General features: G+C 54.3%; 1 protein-coding gene across 1 annotated transcript in view; it reads right to left on the reverse strand.

The window, feature by feature from the left end:
- PYGB (glycogen phosphorylase B) overlaps positions 1-19,197 on the reverse strand; it is a 61,309-nt gene that overhangs the window by 12,110 nt on the left and 30,002 nt on the right. The window contains exons 3-13 of the mRNA XM_036824363.1: positions 14,231-14,309; positions 11,950-12,053; positions 7,642-7,773; positions 5,813-5,924; positions 5,438-5,520; positions 4,481-4,624; positions 3,868-3,960; positions 2,776-2,922; positions 1,936-2,099; positions 1,127-1,241; positions 102-203 (exon numbers count right to left, since the gene is read on the reverse strand). Coding sequence (XP_036680258.1) covers positions 102-203; positions 1,127-1,241; positions 1,936-2,099; positions 2,776-2,922; positions 3,868-3,960; positions 4,481-4,624; positions 5,438-5,520; positions 5,813-5,924; positions 7,642-7,773; positions 11,950-12,053; positions 14,231-14,309 — 1,275 coding nt within the window. The remainder of the gene's footprint in view (positions 1-101; positions 204-1,126; positions 1,242-1,935; positions 2,100-2,775; positions 2,923-3,867; positions 3,961-4,480; positions 4,625-5,437; positions 5,521-5,812; positions 5,925-7,641; positions 7,774-11,949; positions 12,054-14,230; positions 14,310-19,197) is intronic.

Raw genomic sequence — 19,197 nt, forward strand, 5'->3', positions numbered from 1 at the left:
AGACGAGCTCTCCTCCGGACCTGGGGCGGCGGTGCGCTCAGGGGTCAGCGGGGCCCCCTCTGCAAGGCTGAGTGGGGGGATGGGCCCCTCACCGGGCCTACCTGCTTGACCTGGGCCACGTCCCTGATGAGTGCCTCGTCACTGACCAGCTGCAGCAGTTTCTTCAGTTGGCTCAGGTCCGTCAGGAAACCCTCCCCGATTCTCTGCCGAGCCATAAGGGAGACGCGGTTTCCGCACCTCTTCTCCCCCCCCTCAGCCCCAGGCCCGCTCCTCTCCCACGACAGCCCCTCCCAGGAAACACCGCACACCCGGCGCCAGTCAAGTCCCGACCACTGAAACGTGCCCTCAAATGCACGCGCCTCCCCCGGCTCCCCACAGGCCTGAAACCTGGGGGCCTGCCTCCGCCCACCCCCAGGGCCCATACCCGCCAGAACCGCGAATGGACAGAGGCCTTCTGGCCGCTCCCGCCCGGCCTGGGCACCCCACCCTGCCCCCGACGCTGCAGCACAGCGCTGTTTCCAAACGAACCCCAGCTTCAGTCTCCCTGTTTCTAATTTAGGACCGAGAGGAAAACTCCTGGCCTCCAGACACCTGGGCCGTCTCCGTGGCCTCGCCCTGCACCGAGGCCGCACCAGCCAGGCTGCGGGTGGTCACGTCCCTGCAGCGCTGCTCCCGGGCCCTCCCAGTAACTGGGCAGGCAGACCTCGGCTCTGCCGTCCCTTTCCAGAGAAGCCTCCTTGACACACAGCCCGCCCCCCAGCACCCCCCCCGCATCCCCATGTCCAGCATGCGGCCTGGCCCCTGAGTAACTTGTCTCCTTCCTCGCTGAGCGCGTGAGCACGGGAACAAGTCAACAACGACCGCGTCCCTGGCTCACAAACCTCTTCAGGGGCAGCTGGGCCTGAAGCCTAGGACTTCCCCTCTGAACTCCTGCACAGGCCGCCAGGGCTGCTGACCGACCGCCCGGCCCCCCACACCCGGGGCGACAGTGGGTCCCCACCGCCCGCACCGTCCAGGAGCCATCGCTGTCCACACACAGAGGAGCGGGTCGCCGCCCACACGGCCCCAGGCAGCTGCCGCTCTGCCTGCCCACAGCTCCGGGTGGGCTCAGAGGCGCCGGCCTCACCTCCACGATGGTGTCCGCCAGCCCCGGGTTACACAGGAGCAGCCACCGTCGGGGCGTGATGCCATTCGTCTTATTCTGGAACTTCTCTGGCTCCAGCTCGTAAAAGTCCTTAAAGCTAAAAACACAGACAACGGGCAACTGTCACAGGCGCTGTTTCAAACAAGGTGAGCGAGAGGCACAAGGCCCTCTGAAGGGAGCCCCTGGGCGATCCAGAGCCCAGCCTTTCTGTTCCATCCCCCAAGGAGCCCAACTCCACGCCAGCATGTGGCTGGAGCCTGGCCACCTCCCAGTCGTCGTGACAGTGGAGAGTGGACGGACAGTGGGGATTAAACAGTACATCACACAAAGCCTCAGGCCAGCACCGAGGACACGGAAGCCGCCACACGGACAGACCCGTCCAGGACTGCCGGGCGCTCACACGAGGCGCTCCACAGGTCTGGGGCGAGGATGGAAAGGAGGAATTCCAAGACCACATCCCACAAAGAGGGGGCAGAAGCAGGGAATCTGACCTAAGAATTCCTCCTTCCTCTTGGGGACGAGCCCCCAGGCCGTCACACCCTAACCTCCACCCTGGCGGGGCCCAGGACTCTTGTCCCCAGGCGGGGCGTCGAGGCCCACAGCCAACGGCACGCGCTCCAGAAGGAGAGCCTCTGCCTGGACAGACCGAGAACGCAGACAACGGGAAGGGCTCCTGGTGACAAGAGGGCTCGGCTCCCCAGCATCGTGCACCGAGTCAGGGCCTCACCCTCCCACCGCCGCGCTCTGGCAGTTCACTCGCCCTGGCGCAGGCAAGCGCAGGCCCCACTCACACTGACTGCTTCACGATCTCTGAGTGGATCCTCGCCACGCCGTTGACAGCGTGGGACCCGATGACACAGAGGTGGGCCATGTTGATCCGCTTGCAGTCCCCTTCCTCGATCACGGACATCCTCCGCAGGCGGCTCACATCCCCGGGGAAGAGGGCGGCCACGTGCTGCCGAGACAGAGCAGTGAGCAGGAGGACTTGGGGCTGCTTTCCCCAAGAAAGGCCCAGGGCGGCTGCAGCCCAGCCTGACTGGGCCCCGGGCGAAGGTCTGCCTCGGCCTTGGGGCAGCGGGCCCGGCCCGTGGGCTCGGAGGGGCTGAGGAGGCGCCGTGTGCTGTACAGGAAGAGATGGGGATGCTGCCCGCTGGCCCAGGCAGGGTGTAACTGCAGTCTACCAGTGAGAATAGCTACTCTTTCACCGAAAGATTAAAAAAATGAACTATAATCACACCTGAATTCTAAGTTCCCCTGTGCTTGTACCACTATCCTTTCTGTGGGTGACAGAGGAAAGACAAAGGTGATTTGTTTCCAAATCACCCAAACGCTGCAGTGATGTCTCAGGACAAAGGCCTCTGGCATTCTAGGAACAGACACTCACATCTGAACCTGCTCAGAAATGAGAAGACTCCACACCACGCAGCAGGGGTCCAAGCGTGGGGACCAGCCAACAGCTCTGCCAAGTGACAGCCCCAGACCCCAAAGTCCTCTTCTTGAACGGCTATTCCCTTCAAGAAGTAAAGCACCTGTCCCGGGCCAGACGATCTGACGTGGAGGGCAGAGGAGGGCCCGTCAGAGCAGGGCAGCCCTCTCCCCTACCCGCATCACCACAGGAAGGGCGTGCTCACATCCAGGTGCCTCTGGTTGATGGCGTAGACGATCTCCAGGTGCCGTGGCAGCAGCTTCTCAAACATGGACACAGGCCAGCGCTCCAAGGCCTCGGGCAGCACCGTGTGGTTGGTGTATGCACAGGTCTTCCTTGTGATTTCCCAGGCCTACAACATTCCAGAACACCCCAATGTTTTATTCAGAAAAAAGCAGCTCGTGGCCAGATGCCAAGGTGAGGGGAACGTGTAGGGTCAGAGGCAGGTGTTCAGATGCCACCAGGAAAGGCCCCGCACGGTTCTGCTCTCTGGGGCCCAGAACTTCCTAAACCCACAGTGAGCCCTGCGCCCTTCACTGTCCTGACGTGCCCCACGTGCACCTCACATCCTGACCCAGAGCACACGCAGAAATGAGCACCTTACCTGCTACCTGGGAACCACCGCAACTTTCCTCTGTAAACCAGACAGAGCTCCAGGCAGCTTTGCTTTATTTCCACCAAACTGACTTCACACCCACAGTCCAGAGAAAACTGGTAAAGTGTGTGGCCCTGCCCTCCGCTGGCCAGGGGTGAACAGGGTCTGCCCAGCCCCACCCAGAAGTGCAGCCCCAAACCAGAAAGGGGCTCTGGTGCTAAAAAATGGGGTAAAATGGTTTTATATGTTGATTTAAGTAAATGAGATCAACAAAACCCCACTAAAGAATCTAGGACCAAAATAAGTGAAGCAGGGAGAACAAGCCTATAAATGTGTAAACAAAGTATTTCTTTAAACTGAACACTTCTGGGTTTTTCGCCACAATTCTAAGATGAAAAAATATAGGTGAGAAGCTCTCAGAAGTGTCGGAATCCTTTTCTTGTCTTCCAGAAAACCACCCTTCTCTGGCCTTTAAACGGCTGCTCCCACTCACTGTGTCCTGCCCTTGGGAGAAACCCCAGACCCGCTCCTGGAACGTCCTTCTCCCCGTAGCCCCGTCTTCCCAGGGACAACTTCCTTCTGTTGTCCCGAGGCCACCAGAGAGGCCTCCCTCTGCGTCCCAGGACCAGCTGTCGGGAGAGGCGGGGAGGTCACCCTGTGCCCTGGTGCTCGGGGACACTGCGCTCGGGTGCTCGGGCTCACCTTGTCCCAGTCCACCTTCTCCACATCCACCAGGATCCGCATGAGCTCAGGGATGGCCAAGGCCGGGTGGGTGTCATTCAGCTGGATGGCCACCTGCGTTTACACGGGGTGACCCCTTCAGTCCCTTGCCTGCGTGTGCAGAACTGGGGTCCTCGGCTGCCTGCCCCGAGGAGCCTGGCCATAGGGCTGGCAGCAGGAAGCGGACGGCGCTGCACGGGCTCCGGGCCCAGCATGGAAAGCCGCGGAGGAGCAGGGAGCAGGTCAGGGTGGAGGACCCGCAGGCCAGCCCCGCAGCACGCACCCAGAGCCCTCCTCGCCTTGGAACGCTGCTCCTGCCTGACGGACACTGGCCGGTTGTGTTCAGATTACTGAACTGAGCCTGCAAACTGGCCGCTTGGCCCGACGGAGCCTTTCACAGCGTTCCCTGCTGCCTCGACGCCTCCTGAGGCCCAGGGCAGCCCTGGTCGAGGAGGAAGGCGGCCTGGTCCCCGGGCACGAGGAGGCCCAGGTTGGGGAGTGGCTTCCCGCCCCGCCCCCACTGCAGCTGGAAGGAGGAGGCCCAGTCCGGGAACAGCCCGTCTCCGGCACAGCGCTCACCCCTCTACACACGCACCTTGTCTGGGAACGTCTCGAAGGAGGTCCTTACAGGGTCGCGGCAGCCGAACTTGGACGACTTGAAGCGCCGGATGATGTCTTGGAGGGTGGCGGCCACCACGAAGTATTCCTGCTTCAACCGCAGCTCCTTCCCCTCAAAGAACTGAGGACACGCCCGGCTCAGGCTCCGCTGCATGGGCCCTTGGGGCCCCCAAACCCAGGACAGGGCCCAGGCTGGGGTGCGGCCCAGGGGTGCGATGCCTCGATCCCCGGTGCTGGGGCCGAGGCCCGGAAAGCAACCTCCCGGCTGCCTCACGTTCCAGGAGGCCTCACGCCTGAAGCATGAGACTCTGCTCGGAATCTCGGGGGGTGCTGGGGGAGGGCATTTTCTTATGAGCCTTTCAGCACAGGGCCCTTTGCACATATTTCCCTGATAAAATAAGAGAAACACACAACCCACAAAGATGGGCAACTCCTAAGGGCTCGTTTGGTGGCAGTGGATCATGTGGCTGAGGCCCCCGCCACACAAGTGGGGACACCTGCTAAGAGCGTTCCAAGCCATGACCATGTGGCGTCTCAAGGCGTCCCTGCAGAATAGGGACTGCTGGCCCCACGCGACAACACGCCACCCAACTCTTGGGGAGCTGGCACCAGGTGCTGAAGAGCAGAAACGGCTGGACGTGAGGTCTGAGGGCTCCGCGGCCCTGCACTCGGTGGCCGTGTGTTTATGGGGAGGAGCGTAGGTGTGAGGCCAGGAACCTCCTAAGAGCTCCCCTGGGCGGAGGGCAAAGGAGGGGCTACCAGCACACAGGTGCTCCTGGACCCCGTCAGGGATGCCGTGTCCGCCCTCACTCTCGTGGCCTCACCTGACAAGCCTGAGGCCAGCACAGGGGCCCTTCTGGAGCCCAGCCCTGCAGGGGTGCTTCCTACACTGGAGGAACGGCGTGGACGAGGACCCCCCGCAGCAGCTACTCACGTTGTCGTTGGGATACAGGACTCTGGAGATGTTCTCGGCCAGGTTCCGGTCCAGGACCGCCTCGATGTAGCCGCCCACGTTGACTGAGGGCAGAGAGCGGAGTCAGGACCCGCGTGCCTGCTGAGGCTCCCGCGTGCCCTGATCGGTCTGAGGGCAGCGTTCCCGAGCGGAAGGCGCCCCACAGCTGCTGCGCCGACCGGCCCACACGCCGCCCCAGGCCCCTGGCTCTTTCCGGAGGGCGCGGGGTCCCTGGGAAGTCCAGGGCTCACAGGGAACCCGCCCTCAGCCCTCCCGCAGTGGGGAGCCTCGTGGGCTGTGGGTGCAGACGGGGTCGGTCTGGGATCAGCCACCGGATGGGGACAGGAGGGGACGCACAGTCATGGAGCTTGAAGTCGTTGGGCGCCTTGGCGGACCACAGTCTCATGGTGTTGACGGTGTCGTTCTTGTAGCCCGGCACCGGGGTGTCGTACGGCATGGCCAGCACCACCTGCCGAGGGAAGACACGGTCCCCAGGCCTGGGCCACCTCCCCCCACGGGCTGGGGCAGCTCAAGCCTCGCAGGAAGCGGCCCACCGGCCCGCCCTCCTCCGGCTTCGCTCCTTCCTCCTCAAACACACCCAACCTGCCCCGTGTCCCTCGCACCTGCAGCCCCGGCTCGCACACGTCCTGAGCCGGGAGCACCCGAGGCCGCCTCCGGTGGGCCCTGACCACACGCCAGGCCTTCTCTAGCTTTACCTTCGACACCGGCGTCGACTGCCACCTGGCTCCTCGGGAGCCCCTCCTCCCGTGTCCTCGGCCTCCCCCTCCACGCCTGCCCTCTTCTCACTCAGCTCTGCGTGGGCGATTTCGGGACTCACCTAACCTCTCCCCACAGACAGCTGCTATTTCAGACCATCTCCCACGTCTGCGGCGAGGCTCCTCCTGTTGCCTTGACCTCGAACTTCAGCAAAACCAAAGCAGCCTGCACACTCCCTCCCGACAGAAAACACTGGACCTGCCCCCCACCCCCGTCCCAATCCCCATCTGTCCAGAAGCACCAGCTCTGCTCTTGCCGAGCACAGGAAGAGGTGCACAAGCCTCAGGTCACTTCCACCCGCAGACCCTCCCACGGGCTTCTCACACTCAGGCCTGCTCTCGGGGTGCTTCGTGTGCGGCTTCAGGAGATGAAGGCAGCTCCAATGGCCACAAAGGACTGCGGGGCCCCCGGGTTAAAGCCCCAGCATCACCCTTCCCTTCCCGTCTCCCCGCAGCCCTGCTCCGCAGCCCTGCCTGGCCTTGACAAGCCCTGTAAAGCACGTGCAACCTGCTCCTTCCCTCCCCACGGCCAGTCCCCCAGGGGAAGGCCCTCACTGCATGGCGCCTGGGGTGCCGAGTGGTCTCCAGGCCTCCTTTCATTCATCTTCTACAAGCACACGCACCTAGAAAACCAGACCCCCTTCTCTGCTTTTCCAAATTAAATACAACTTATTCCGGCATCTTAGACCACCAGCCTGCCCTGGCTCCATGAGCCCCAGTTAAGACTTGAATCTGGATGACTCACTTGACCCCTGTGACTCACAGGCTTGCCCTGTTTATGCTCTACTGCCCACATGGCTGCGGTGGCGTCTTTCTTACTTATTGCAACCCCCCGCCGCCGCCCGCCCCCCCGCAAGAAGCTCTCCTCCGCCCTCCGCGGTCTCTGAGCCCGGGCTGGACTCCGCGTGTGCACCCGCCGGTACGGCACCGCGTTCCGCCAAGCACTCGGTGCTCCTGCCCTGGCACCCCCAGGGCCCAGCTGGGGGGCGGGGGTGCCGTGCTCTGTTGCAGGGCATCCACCCAGCCGCCCCGCACGCCCAGAGCTCCGACAGCTCAGAATAACCAGTGAGCTGCACTGAGAGCCGGGGCCACACGCGGGACCGGGAGCGAGGGGTGAGTGCCTGCCCCACGGGGACGCGGGGCTGGTCCTACCCCCTCTACTAGGGTCGGGGCGGCGGGGGTCAGTGCCCTGCCCCTCCCAGCACCGATCTGCTCACCACGAGACACCGCCAGTCTCAGCCGACACGGCTCTCGTTAAACTATAGAGTGTGGCTTCACAGTTGGTGTCTGGACAGTCCCAAGCGGGGGGAGGTGGGTCCCACAGGGAAGCCCCAAGGGAAGCCGACGCGACAAGGCGAGTCGAGGGTCCTCGTGCTCAGCCCCCCACCCCCCAAGAAGCGCCTGTGGTACCTGTGTGTCCAGCCAGCACACGCCCTCGGGGCTGTGCTCCACTCGCCCGTAGAAGTGCACGGGCAGCATGTACTCCGGCCGCGCCTTCTCCCAGGGGTTCCCGTAGCGCAGCCAGTCGTCCGCCTCCTCCACCTGGAAGGGCGGCAGGTGAGGGCGGGGGAGACGGTCCCGGGCACTGGCGGACCCTGCCCTCCGCCCGCACTGGCCACGCCATCTAGACGATGCTGCCCGGCACGGAAACAAAACTGCAGCCTATTTACAGCGCAAAGGTTTCCAATTCCGGTCAAGGCTCTGTTTAAAAATGAACACTTTGGGGGCTTCCCTGGTGGCGCAGTGGTTGAGAGTCTGCCTGCCAACGCAGGGGACACGGGTTCGAGCCCTGGTCTGGGAAGATCCCACATGCCGCGGAGCAACTAGGCCCGTGAGCCACAACTACTGAGCCTGCGCGTCTGGAGCTTGTGCTCCACAACAAGAGAGGCCGCGATAATGAGAGGCCCGTGCACCGCGATGAAGAGTGGCCCCCACTCGCCGCAACTAGAGAAAGCCCTCGCACAGAAACGAAGACCCAACACAGCCATAAATAAATAAATAAATAAATATTAAAAAAAAAAAAAATGAGCACTTTGGACTGTTAAAGAAAAAACTCATATAAAATTAGAAGAATAAATCAAAGTAAAAAGATGTTAAGAATTGCTTGAATTCAGCAGTAAAAGGAAGAAGTCCTGGGGCACATCAATGGACCTTGAGACGTTACGCAGGGTCCACACATGACTCTATCCACGTGACGTGACCAGGACGGCCAAGTCACAGACAGAAAGATGGCCCTGTCTACACCACACGTCCAGGACGGCCAAGTCACAGACAGAAGGATGGCCCTGTCTACACCACACGTCCAGGACGGCCAAGTCACAGACAGAAGGATGGCCCTGTCTACACCACACGTCCAGGACGGCCAAGTCACAGACAGAAGGATGGCCCTGTCTACACCACACGTCCAGGACGGCCAAGTCACAGACAGAAGGATGGCCCTGTCTACACCACACGTCCAGGACGGCCAAGTCACAGACAGAAGGATGGCCCTGTCTACACCACACGTCCGGGACGGCCAAGTCACAGACAGAAGGATGGCCCTGTCTACACCACACGTCCGGGACGGCCAAGTCACAGACAGAAGGATGGCCCTGTCTACACCACACGTCCGGACGGCCAAGTCACAGACAGAAGGATGGCCCTGTCTACACCACACGTCCGGACGGCCAAGTCACAGACAGAAGGATGGCCCTGTCTACACCACACGTCCGGGACGGCCAAGTCACAGACAGAAGGATGGCCCTGTCTACACCACACGTCCGGGACGGCCAAGTCACAGACAGAAGGATGGCCCTGTCTACACCACACGTCCCGGACGGCCAAGTCACAGACAGAAGGATGGCCCTGTCTACACCACACGTCCGGGACGGCCAAGTCACAGACAGAAGGATGGCCCTGTCTACACCACGCGTCCGGACGGCCAAGTCACAGACAGAAGGATGGCCCTGTCTACACCACACGTCCCGGACGGCCAAGTCACAGACAGAAGGATGGCCCTGTCTACACCACACGTCCAGGGACGGCCAAGTCACAGACAGAAGGATGGCCCTGTCTACACCACACGTCCGGACGGCCAAGTCACAGACAGAAGGATGGCCCTGTCTACACCACACGTCCGGGACGGCCAAGTCACAGACAGAAGGATGGCCCTGTCTACACCACACGTCCAGGACGGCCAAGTCACAGACAGAAGGATGGCCCTGTCTACACCACACGTCCGGGACGGCCAAGCCACAGACAGAAGGATGGCCCTGTCTACACCACACGTCCGGGACGGCCAAGTCACAGACAGAAGGATGGCCCTGTCTACACCACACGTCCGGGACGGCCAAGTCACAGACAGAAGGATGGCCCTGTCTACACCACACGTCCGGGACGGCCAAGTCACAGACAGAAAGGTGGCCCTGTCTACACCACACGTCCGGGACGGCCAAGTCACAGACAGAAGGATGGCCCTGTCTACACCACACGTCCAGGACGGCCAAGTCACAGAGACAGAAGAAAGTCAAGTCCCCAGAAAGAGCATCTGGGTCATGCTTTTAGGACGGTGACGTGGCTGAGGTTCCTGCTTCACTGTGCCCGTCTCCACAGAACTCCCGGCAAGACTGTCCTGTCTGGTGCAGGCAGATACTCATCACAGGACCGGTCCTGCCTTTGACCTCCTGTACGTTAGTGAGATTCCAACACCAGAGCCTGGCCGTCTCCACAGAGCAGTTCAATGAGCTGTCTGCAGAAGCAGCATCTTCCCAAGTACACGAGGCAAGGGGGTCTCCCTTCTGGAGCCCCTTCTCTGATAGGAAGGCTGGTCTGTGGACCCCGTTGGCCACCAATGCTGCTTTGTGACCACTGCCCACGTTTACTTGTGCTAAAGCTAAACTCCGCTAAAAGCATTCTGACTGAGCAGCTCCCCTGACAGAAGTGTGGGAGTTGGCAAGTTGACCACCGGCCTCTCATCCTAGGACTGTCTTTAAATTGTTATGCAAGATGGCAAGAGGCACAGAAACAGGGAACCAGAAGGAAGAAGTGTCTGTGGTCAAACAGATGGAAAGAGACAGAAACGACCACCCAAACCTTCCTCCTTATGACCGTAACACCCACCGGGCAGGGAGGAGCCGCAGAGTCTCTGTCTTACAAACACACACATCGCCTCAACTGCGAAAGAGCTGGAATGGGCCACAGACCACACGTGTACAAAGGCTGGCTCACATCTGACAGATACACACACATAAATAACTGTGACTAGGGAATTCCCTGGCAGTCCCGTGGTTAAGACTGCGCACTTCCAATGCAGGGGGTGCAGGTTCGATCCCTGGTTGGGGAACTAAGATCCCATATGCAGCGCGGTGTGGCCAAAAAATAAAAAAAAATTAAGAAAAAGAAAAAAAAAAGAACCGTGACTAAAATCACCCAGAAGGTGGCAGGAGGAAAAGTGCATTTCTCCTTTCAAGGTCAGAGGGAGTATTTCTATAAATTAACCAGTGGCTACAAATCTGTTTTGTTTCCTTTTACTTTTGGCCATACTTTTCTTGGCTAACGTTTTATTATGAGCGTTTTCAAACGCACAGAAATGCCAAGGAATTGACAGTGAACTGCACACCCTCCACCCAGGCTCTGTCACTGCTACCATCTTGCTGTACTTGATAACCACGTCTCCTTCCATCCATCCATTACTTTTCTGATGCATTTCAAAGTGAGCAGTTCATCCCAGACATCTGTCCACTCCTCCCCTGAACACTTCAGCAGGCATGTCATTAAGGACAGTCCATCACGTGTTTATTTTTTAGGTTAACAGACGCACAGTGAAATGCATAAATCTTAAGGACATCATTGGTGAGTTCTGACAATTGCACACACCTGTGTGACCCAAACCCCATCAAGACAGAGGACATTTCCGTCACCCCGATCATTAGCTTCTTCGTTCAGACTGTATGACTTTCCTGTTACCAGCTTTTTGATCCTAACTCCAGCCCTGCTTTATCTGTGACTTTTAGACCCCAAATTATTTAAACTATTCTCCACCCAAGTGGAAGAGTGCTGCCTTCCTTTTTGAAATGCCAAAGTGAGGGGAAAGGCCCACCTCACCTAAGAGGAGGAAGGTGGGACTGCATTTTGAATCCCCCGTTTACCAGCAGGGTCTTGACCGTGTTACTTCTCTGCCTGACGCTTTAGAATTGAGGCTCATTCTTCCTGAGAGCCACATTGCTTTGCAGAGTCCAGCCCCTAACCCCACAGGACGCCACCACCTCGCTGGTGTCAGAGAGCGAGGGCAGGTGGGAGCAAAGCCTGCAATAGCTGTTCTCCTAGCGACTCCAGGCCAATCCTCCTCTGCGGTGGGGGTGGGCTGGGGGGGGGGGTGCCTTCGCTCTGTGAGAGACGACAGAAAACAACACCAGCTGGTGGCGTCCTCAACCCACAGTGTCTCCTGCGAGACCCAGCTGGGCTCTGGCCCCAGCCCACCAGACGTCCTGTCGCCACACAGAAGCCGTGTGCAATGAGCACATGTGGGCGACGGGCCCTGCCGGCCGTGGGGACGATGTGGAAAGCACGGAGTGCCCAGAACTCCCAGCACTGCCCACCTGCCCACCTCCGCTCTGCCAAGGACCGGCACGCAGCCTCTCCAGGAGGAGCAGAAAGCCCAAAAGCAGAACCGACAGTGCCCGGTTATTTTCTCGTGTGCGTGAGAGCTGCAAGTGAGCAAAGGAAGGAAATCGCACCCACCTGCCAGCCATTGACAATCTTCTGGTTAAAAATCCCAAACTCATAGCGGATTCCATAGCCGTACGCCGCCAGGCCCAAGGTGGCCATTGAGTCAAGGAAGCAGGCTGAAAGTCCAAACACAAAGAACTTCTTGGGATCAAAGACAATCAGTAGACCCAAGGCCTCTGGAGCCAAGGCCCAGACACCAAGTCAAGTAGGCGCCGGAGGGCCGGCCCCCAGGGCATCAGGCAGTGGCCCAGTGGTGACCGGTCACCTTCAGGTCTCATGAAAAGGAAAATGGAACCCCACTCTGATGCCCTTTGGCCTGAGAGCCCGGGGCCAGGCCAAGACAACATCCACACGGGGGCTACTTGGGGGTGTGGGAAGAGGGACGAACCCCACAGAGGACACTGCCAAACTCAGCTCATCTCAACACACTGTCCCCTCCTGCCAACGTTCTCTTAGGGACCCTCACTCAGGCTGCAGGCCTCCCCACCCTCGTACGTTCTACTTGAAATCCAAGCAACACCACAAAACATCTCCCCACACACTGGTAAAGAAGGCACAGAAGCGGGGCCTGCAAATGTACATTTCAGCACCCACAGCGCCAAATACCCAGGTGCCAAAGTGCCACCAGGGCCCCCGGAAGGTGCCGCCAAGTGGAGCCCTTGTTCCGATCAAAGTGTCTTGAAAGCAAACCACCATGATTTGAATAAAGATTCAGAAGGCAGCCTTATTAAACTTGTGGATTAAAAAGAACACAAAATTTTAACAACGGAACACCAGCACGTAAGATACGTGCCAATTTGCCAAACACGCACAGACCTGGGGGTGCCAGGCCCTCTGCTGAGGAGGAACGACAAGAAGACCCACAAACTGAGACCTGGGCTCTCGCTCTGAGGAAATCATTCTCGCAGGAGGGACGCCGCACGCGAGCTACCGCAGGCTGGGGGTGACCCAGGTCTGCACGGCGAGGGGAGCCGTGGAACCAGAGGGGCCCAGAGGAGTCCAGGGGGAAGGCCGGTGGCGCCGCCCAGTGGCAGGAAAGGTGCCTGGAGTGGACGCGAAGCAGCCTGATGAGGCCTGAGGACCCGCGGGGCGGAACGGCCCACGAGCTGACTCGCCGGCCTCAGGGTGGGCGGCCTGGGGCTTCCCTCGAGCTCGGGGAACAGGTGCAGTTCTCACTGACTGAGCAAGGACTAAGTGGGGAGATGACCACGCTCAACGGAACGCCGCCAGGGCAAAGGGGACCGAAGCCCGAGGGGCTGCCCTCTGCCTGCCGGCCTGGACGCCGGAACGCCGTCTGCAGCGGGAAGCGACGGCTTAGCGTGGTGCGTGTGACCTCACCTTCGCAGGCCACACAGAGCCCGCACCCGCCAGTGGGGCACACACGGCCCTTCCCCTGGAGGCGGGGCAGGCCTGGCCGAGGGTTAACCTAGAGCCAGGTGCTGCTGTGCCGGACAGAAACATACGCTGCGCCTATAAGTTTTCAAGAATTTAACTTAAATTCTGAAAACGTGAACACATACACACAACTCACCCAGATAAATCTTAGGGCGTTTGCTCCCTTTACAAAATGACAGCTCTCAAAAGGGGCAGTAATGCAAAGTGTATTACTTTAGGGCCCCGTACACACAAGGGCAGCACAGAACTTGATCATCTCTGCTCCAGAAGCACTGTGCCCAAAAGCCTTGAAGGACACAGTGACATCAAATCTCACTGTGACTGCTGTTTCCACTTCCAAGTTCTTAACCCAGCTCCTTCCCCCCATAAAGGCTGGCGAAAATAATTAAAACAGAAAAAAACCCTACAAACTTCAAACTGGGTATATTCTCAAATAGGGTGGCCCAAAGGAGCAGTAGCTCCAAGAGAAACAGCTCTGCTATTTTAGAGCAATCTGTTTACTGTAGTAAAGCAGGAACAGTTGCTTTAAGCTGGGCTACATTCATAAATTGTGCGTGTGTGTTTCTAGCCCTCTGTCTTTCTCCCAGTTACTGGCTGTGGAGGTGGTTGGTATATTGCAAACCCTTCCTGGCACCAGTTCCCCAATACTGGCAAGCCTGGTCACCATAATTATGAAGCGCCCTTTGTGTGAAAGAGAATATATAATTTGCATTTTTTTCCCCTACTGGTGGCAAAGATTTTGACCCGGAGGACACACTGTCCCATCCACTCTGAGGGACCAATCTATCCCCACGGACCAGTGCTGGGAGCATGGCTGATCTTGGCCTTGCCATGTGCTGCTCTCTGACCAAGGCACTGTGTCAGGAAAGGTCTGCCCTGGACAGGAGCCCGGGGTTACCTGCCAGCCTCCCCAAGCCTCCGTTCCCCAGGCCGGCATCCTCTTCTATTTCCTCCAGTTCTTCCAAGTCCAGCCCCAACTGTGAATAAAAACAGAGGTGACATTTTAATATTACTTAACATTTTCCCTCAGTGACAGGTGGAAAGATATTTAAATCTTATGAGCTTATATCAATCAAAGGTTAGAGTCTGCCTTATTTTAGACTTGCAAATACAACATTAAAATCTGGTGTTAGGATGCGGAGAAAGGGGACCCTCCTACACTGTTGGTGGGAATGTAAATTGGTGCAGCCACTGTGGAAAACAATATGGAGGTTCCTCAAAAAACTAAAAATAGAGTCACCATATGATCCAGCAATCCCACTGCTGGGCATATCATCTGAAAAAAACTCTAACTGGAAAAGACATATGCACCCCAATGTTCATTTCAGCACTATTCACAATAGTCAAGACGTGGAAGCAACCTAAATGTCCATCGACAGATGAACAGATAAAGAAGATGTGGTATATAATCTACTATGGAATATTACTCAGCTATAAAAAAGAATGAAATAATGCCATTTGCAGCAACATGGATGGACCCAGAGATTATCATACTAAGTGAAGTCAGCCAGACAGAGAAAGACAACTATTATATGATATCACTTATACGTGGAACCTAAAAAATAGTACAAATGAACATATTTATAAAACAGGAACAGACTCACAGATACAGAAAACAAACTTATGGTTACCAAAGGGGAAAGTGGGGAGGGATAAATTAGGAGTAGGGGATTAACAGATGCACACTACCATATATAAAATAAACAACAAGGATTTACTGTGTAGCACAGGGAACCATATTCAATATCTTGTAATAACCTATAATGGAAAATAATTGAAAAAAAATAAAACTGAATCACTTTGCTGTACACCTGAAACTAACACAATATTATAAACCAAGTATACTTCAATTTTTAAAAAACCTGGTGTTTAATCAATGCATGAAAATGAAAGCTTCCAGGTGTTTCAAAAGCTGCCGAATGACTTAAGAATTAACAGTCAAAATGAGACATGGTTTAATAGCCAGAGATATTGACTGCCGCGTTATTAACCTACTTACAGTGGTCAGATTATAACATGTATCCTAAAAAGAAGCCAATGCTTTTAATAACTCTCTACCTTCCCATGGTCTAACGATATTTACACGACATCTTTTAAAGCCAAAGCCTAAAAGCACTTTTCCTATCTATTACAACTGCATTCAAACAATCTTGTGAAACAGATATGGTAGGTTAAACATCAGAGAGAAAGCACCTGATTTAAAACCATTCAAGAATGCAGATCTTGGGGCTTCCCTGGTGGCTCAGTGATTAAGAATCCGCCTGCCAACGCAGGGGACACGGGTTCGAGCCCTGGTCTGGGAAGATCCCACATGCCGTGAAGCAACTAAGCCCGTGTGCCACAACTACTGAGCCTGCACTCTAGAGCATGCAAGCCACAACTACTGAGCCTGCGTGTCACAACTACTGAAGCCTGCACGCCTAGAGCCCATGTTCTGCAACAAGAGAAGCCACTGCAATGAGTAGCCCGCGCACCGCAACGAAGATTAGCCCCTGCTCAGCACAACGAGAGAAAGCCCGCGCAGCAACGAAGACCCAACGCAGCCAAAAATAAATAAACAAACAAATAAATAAAAGAATGCAGATCTTAAGGCTCTCAATTAGGATAGATGGATAATTGTTCCATTAATCTGGCTTTAGTGTATTAAACTTGACAAATTGCTCATTAATTACTTCTTTTTTTTTTTTTTGGCCATGCCACATGGCTTGTGGAATCTCAGTTCCCCGAACAGGGATTGAACCCTCACCCTCCACAATGAAAGCACAGAGTCCCAACTGGACTGCCAGGGAATTCCCTCATTAATTACCTTGATCAGTGTGGTTTCTAAACTTTTTGATTTCAGGAAGACCTAAAGAGTTACTGTTTATTGAGATTATATCTATCAATATTTATCAAATTCGAAATTAAAATGGAGAAATTTTTTGAAGTATATATGAATTCATCTTAAAAGAACAAACCCATTACATATTAACACAAACAACACTGTTTAATGGAAAATAACTATATTTTTTAAAACAACCAAAAAAAATAATGAAAAGGGTGGCAGTGTTTTACATTTTTATAAATCTCTTTAATGGCATTCAGTCTGTTAAGATATCACACACAATAGAGCCTCTGGAAAGCCTACCGTACATAGACTCATGCGAATAAGAATAAATAGTTCTGACTCAGAGGACCCCTTGAAAAGGTCTCAGGGGCCCCGGGGATCTCCAGACCCCACTTTGAGGATCTGACAAACTGCAAAGGGTGGAAGCTAAGTTGTGAGAAAATTAAAAACATTAGTCATAAAGAAATGATTTAGTATCTATTAAATCAAATGGTATTAACACGTACAACAATCTGATTAAGATTTCAAAATACTGACTTCCAAATTTCAAATTTGAATTTCAAAATACTGACTCTTACAGCAATTTCAAAGAGTGTGTTCCACCAAAATATTTTGGGTGTGTGGGGGAGACAGGATGTACCTAATAACACGTTACCAGCTCAACGTTAAGAAACGTGTTTAACTGCCACATTTTCCAAACTTGACGCTGGAACCTCTTACTCCTGACACGTCTCTTAGCTCAGAGACCAGACACTCAAGGAAGACAGGCCCAGGGTGCATGTGGGCAAGATGTTTTGTTCCTTTACGTTTTTACCTGGAATGTTGTAGGCACACCTCAGCCTAGGAAGGCAAATTTTGCCTTGATTTTGAGAGCATTCAGAAGAGGCACAGAAGTAGCTAATTGACAGAAAGTCTAAAACCTTCCTGGGACTTCCCTGGTGGCGCAGTGGTGAAGAGTCTGCGCTCCCAATGCAGGGGGCCCGGGTTAGATCCCTGGTCAGGGAACTAGATCCCACAGGCACGCTGCAACTAAGAGTTTGCATGCCACAACTAAGAGTTTGCATGCCACAACTAAGGAGCCTGCCGGCCGCAATCAAGACCCAGCGCAACCAAATAAATAAATAAATAATAAAAAAGGGGAAAAAAAATACCAACCTTCCTAAAGTGGGCTTCGGAAACAAAGACGGAAACTGAGCACAACAGAGCTCTCTTAACAACCTGACTTTTCCTTATTGAGTTATAACCCACAGACCACAAAAGCGAACAAGTTGATGGTTTTTAGCATATTCACAAAGCTGTACAACTATCACCACTATCCAGTTTTAGAACTTCACCCCCCCAGAAAGAAACCCCCTACTCAGTAGCAGTCACTCCCTATTTCTCCCTCCCTCCCTTTTCTACTTTTTGTCTGTATAAATTTGCCTGTTCTGGACATTTCTTGTAAATGGAGACATACAATATGTGGCCTTTTGTGTCTGGCTTCTTTCAATTAGAATACTATTTTCCGGGTTTATCCATGTTGTAGCCTGTGTCAGTACTTTTATCACTGTGTAGTAGTCCGCTGTATGGCCATGCCACACTGAAAGACATCTGGTTGTATTCACCTTTTGGCTATTATGAATAATGCTGCTATGAACATTCATGTACAATTTTTTGTATAGATGTATGTTTTCTTTTTTTAATTTTAATTTATTCGTGTATAGTTGATTTACAATGTTGTGTTAGTTTCAGTTGTACAGCAAACTGATTCAGTTATACATATATTCATTCTTTTTTAGATTCTTTCCTCATATAGGTTATCACAGAATATTGAGTAGAGTTCCCTGTGCTATACAGTAGGTCATTGTTGGTTATCTATCTTATGTACAGTAGTGTGTGTATGTTCATCCCAAACTCCTGATTTATCCCTCCCCCCTGCCACTAGAAGTATGTTTTCATTTTTCTCAATATAAACCTTGGAGTGGAATTGCTGGGTTACACGGTAATTCTATGCTTAACTTTTTGAGTAGTTGCCAGACTATTTTCCAAAGTGGCTCCACCATTTTACTTTCCTACAAGACGTGATGATGAGTTGCTGCCTCGGCATTTTACAGTATGACAGCCCGGCTCACACTCAGAGTCTGGGCATTTAGATAAGGACTCAAGCTGAGGATTCCCAACCCACGTTCCCACTTTGCTTTTCCCAGTAAAAATAACCTTTTAAAATAACCACTTAGAGTTGGGCCTGAAACCACCTTGTAAATACTAAGTGCTTACTGCCCTGCTCTCTATCTCCTGCTTGCTGGCAACCTGGGACAGAGGACTGCCCTTCCCCGCAACCCCCATTTCTGTAAGCAACAAGTCTTGTGACTTTACTTACTTTATGTGGGTGTATTGCAACTGTACCTTCAATCAAAGTGATCCCAGGGTGTGTCTTTCCCCAGAGTGGGAGCATGGATGCCGACCCCACGTGGGTGGCTTGTGCCTCCTCTTTCACCTGGCCATAATTTGCATATTCTTAATTTAATACACTAGCTTCTCAACATAGCAGCATATGAGGGTTCCAATTTCTCCATATCCTCACCAACACTTGTTCTCTGTCTTTATGATTACAGCCATTCTAGTCGGTGTGAAGTAGTATTTCACTGCGGTTTTGATTTGCATGTCCCTGATGATTAATGACGCTGAGCAACTTTTCTGTCTGTCATTCTGTTATTTGGATGTAAGAGTTCTTAATACATTCTGGATACTAGACCCTTATCAGATTTATAATTTACAAATATTTTCTCCCATTTTGTAGATTGTCTTTTAACTTTCTTCATAACGTCCTTTGATGTCTTTTGTCCAATTTACCTATTTTTTTCTTTTGCTGCTTGTACTTTTGGTGTCATTTCTAAGAATCCATTGCCAAATCATGAAGATGTACTCGCATATATTCTAAGAATTTTATATTTTTAGCTCTTACACTTAGGTCTCTGATCCACTTTGAGTTAATTTTATATGTAGTGTGAGGTAGGGATCCAACTTCATTCATTTGCAAGTAGATGTCTAAGCGTCTT

Source organism: Balaenoptera musculus, chromosome 15, assembly GCF_009873245.2.
Source record: "Balaenoptera musculus isolate JJ_BM4_2016_0621 chromosome 15, mBalMus1.pri.v3, whole genome shotgun sequence".
Taxonomy (NCBI): Eukaryota; Metazoa; Chordata; class Mammalia; order Artiodactyla; family Balaenopteridae; genus Balaenoptera; species Balaenoptera musculus.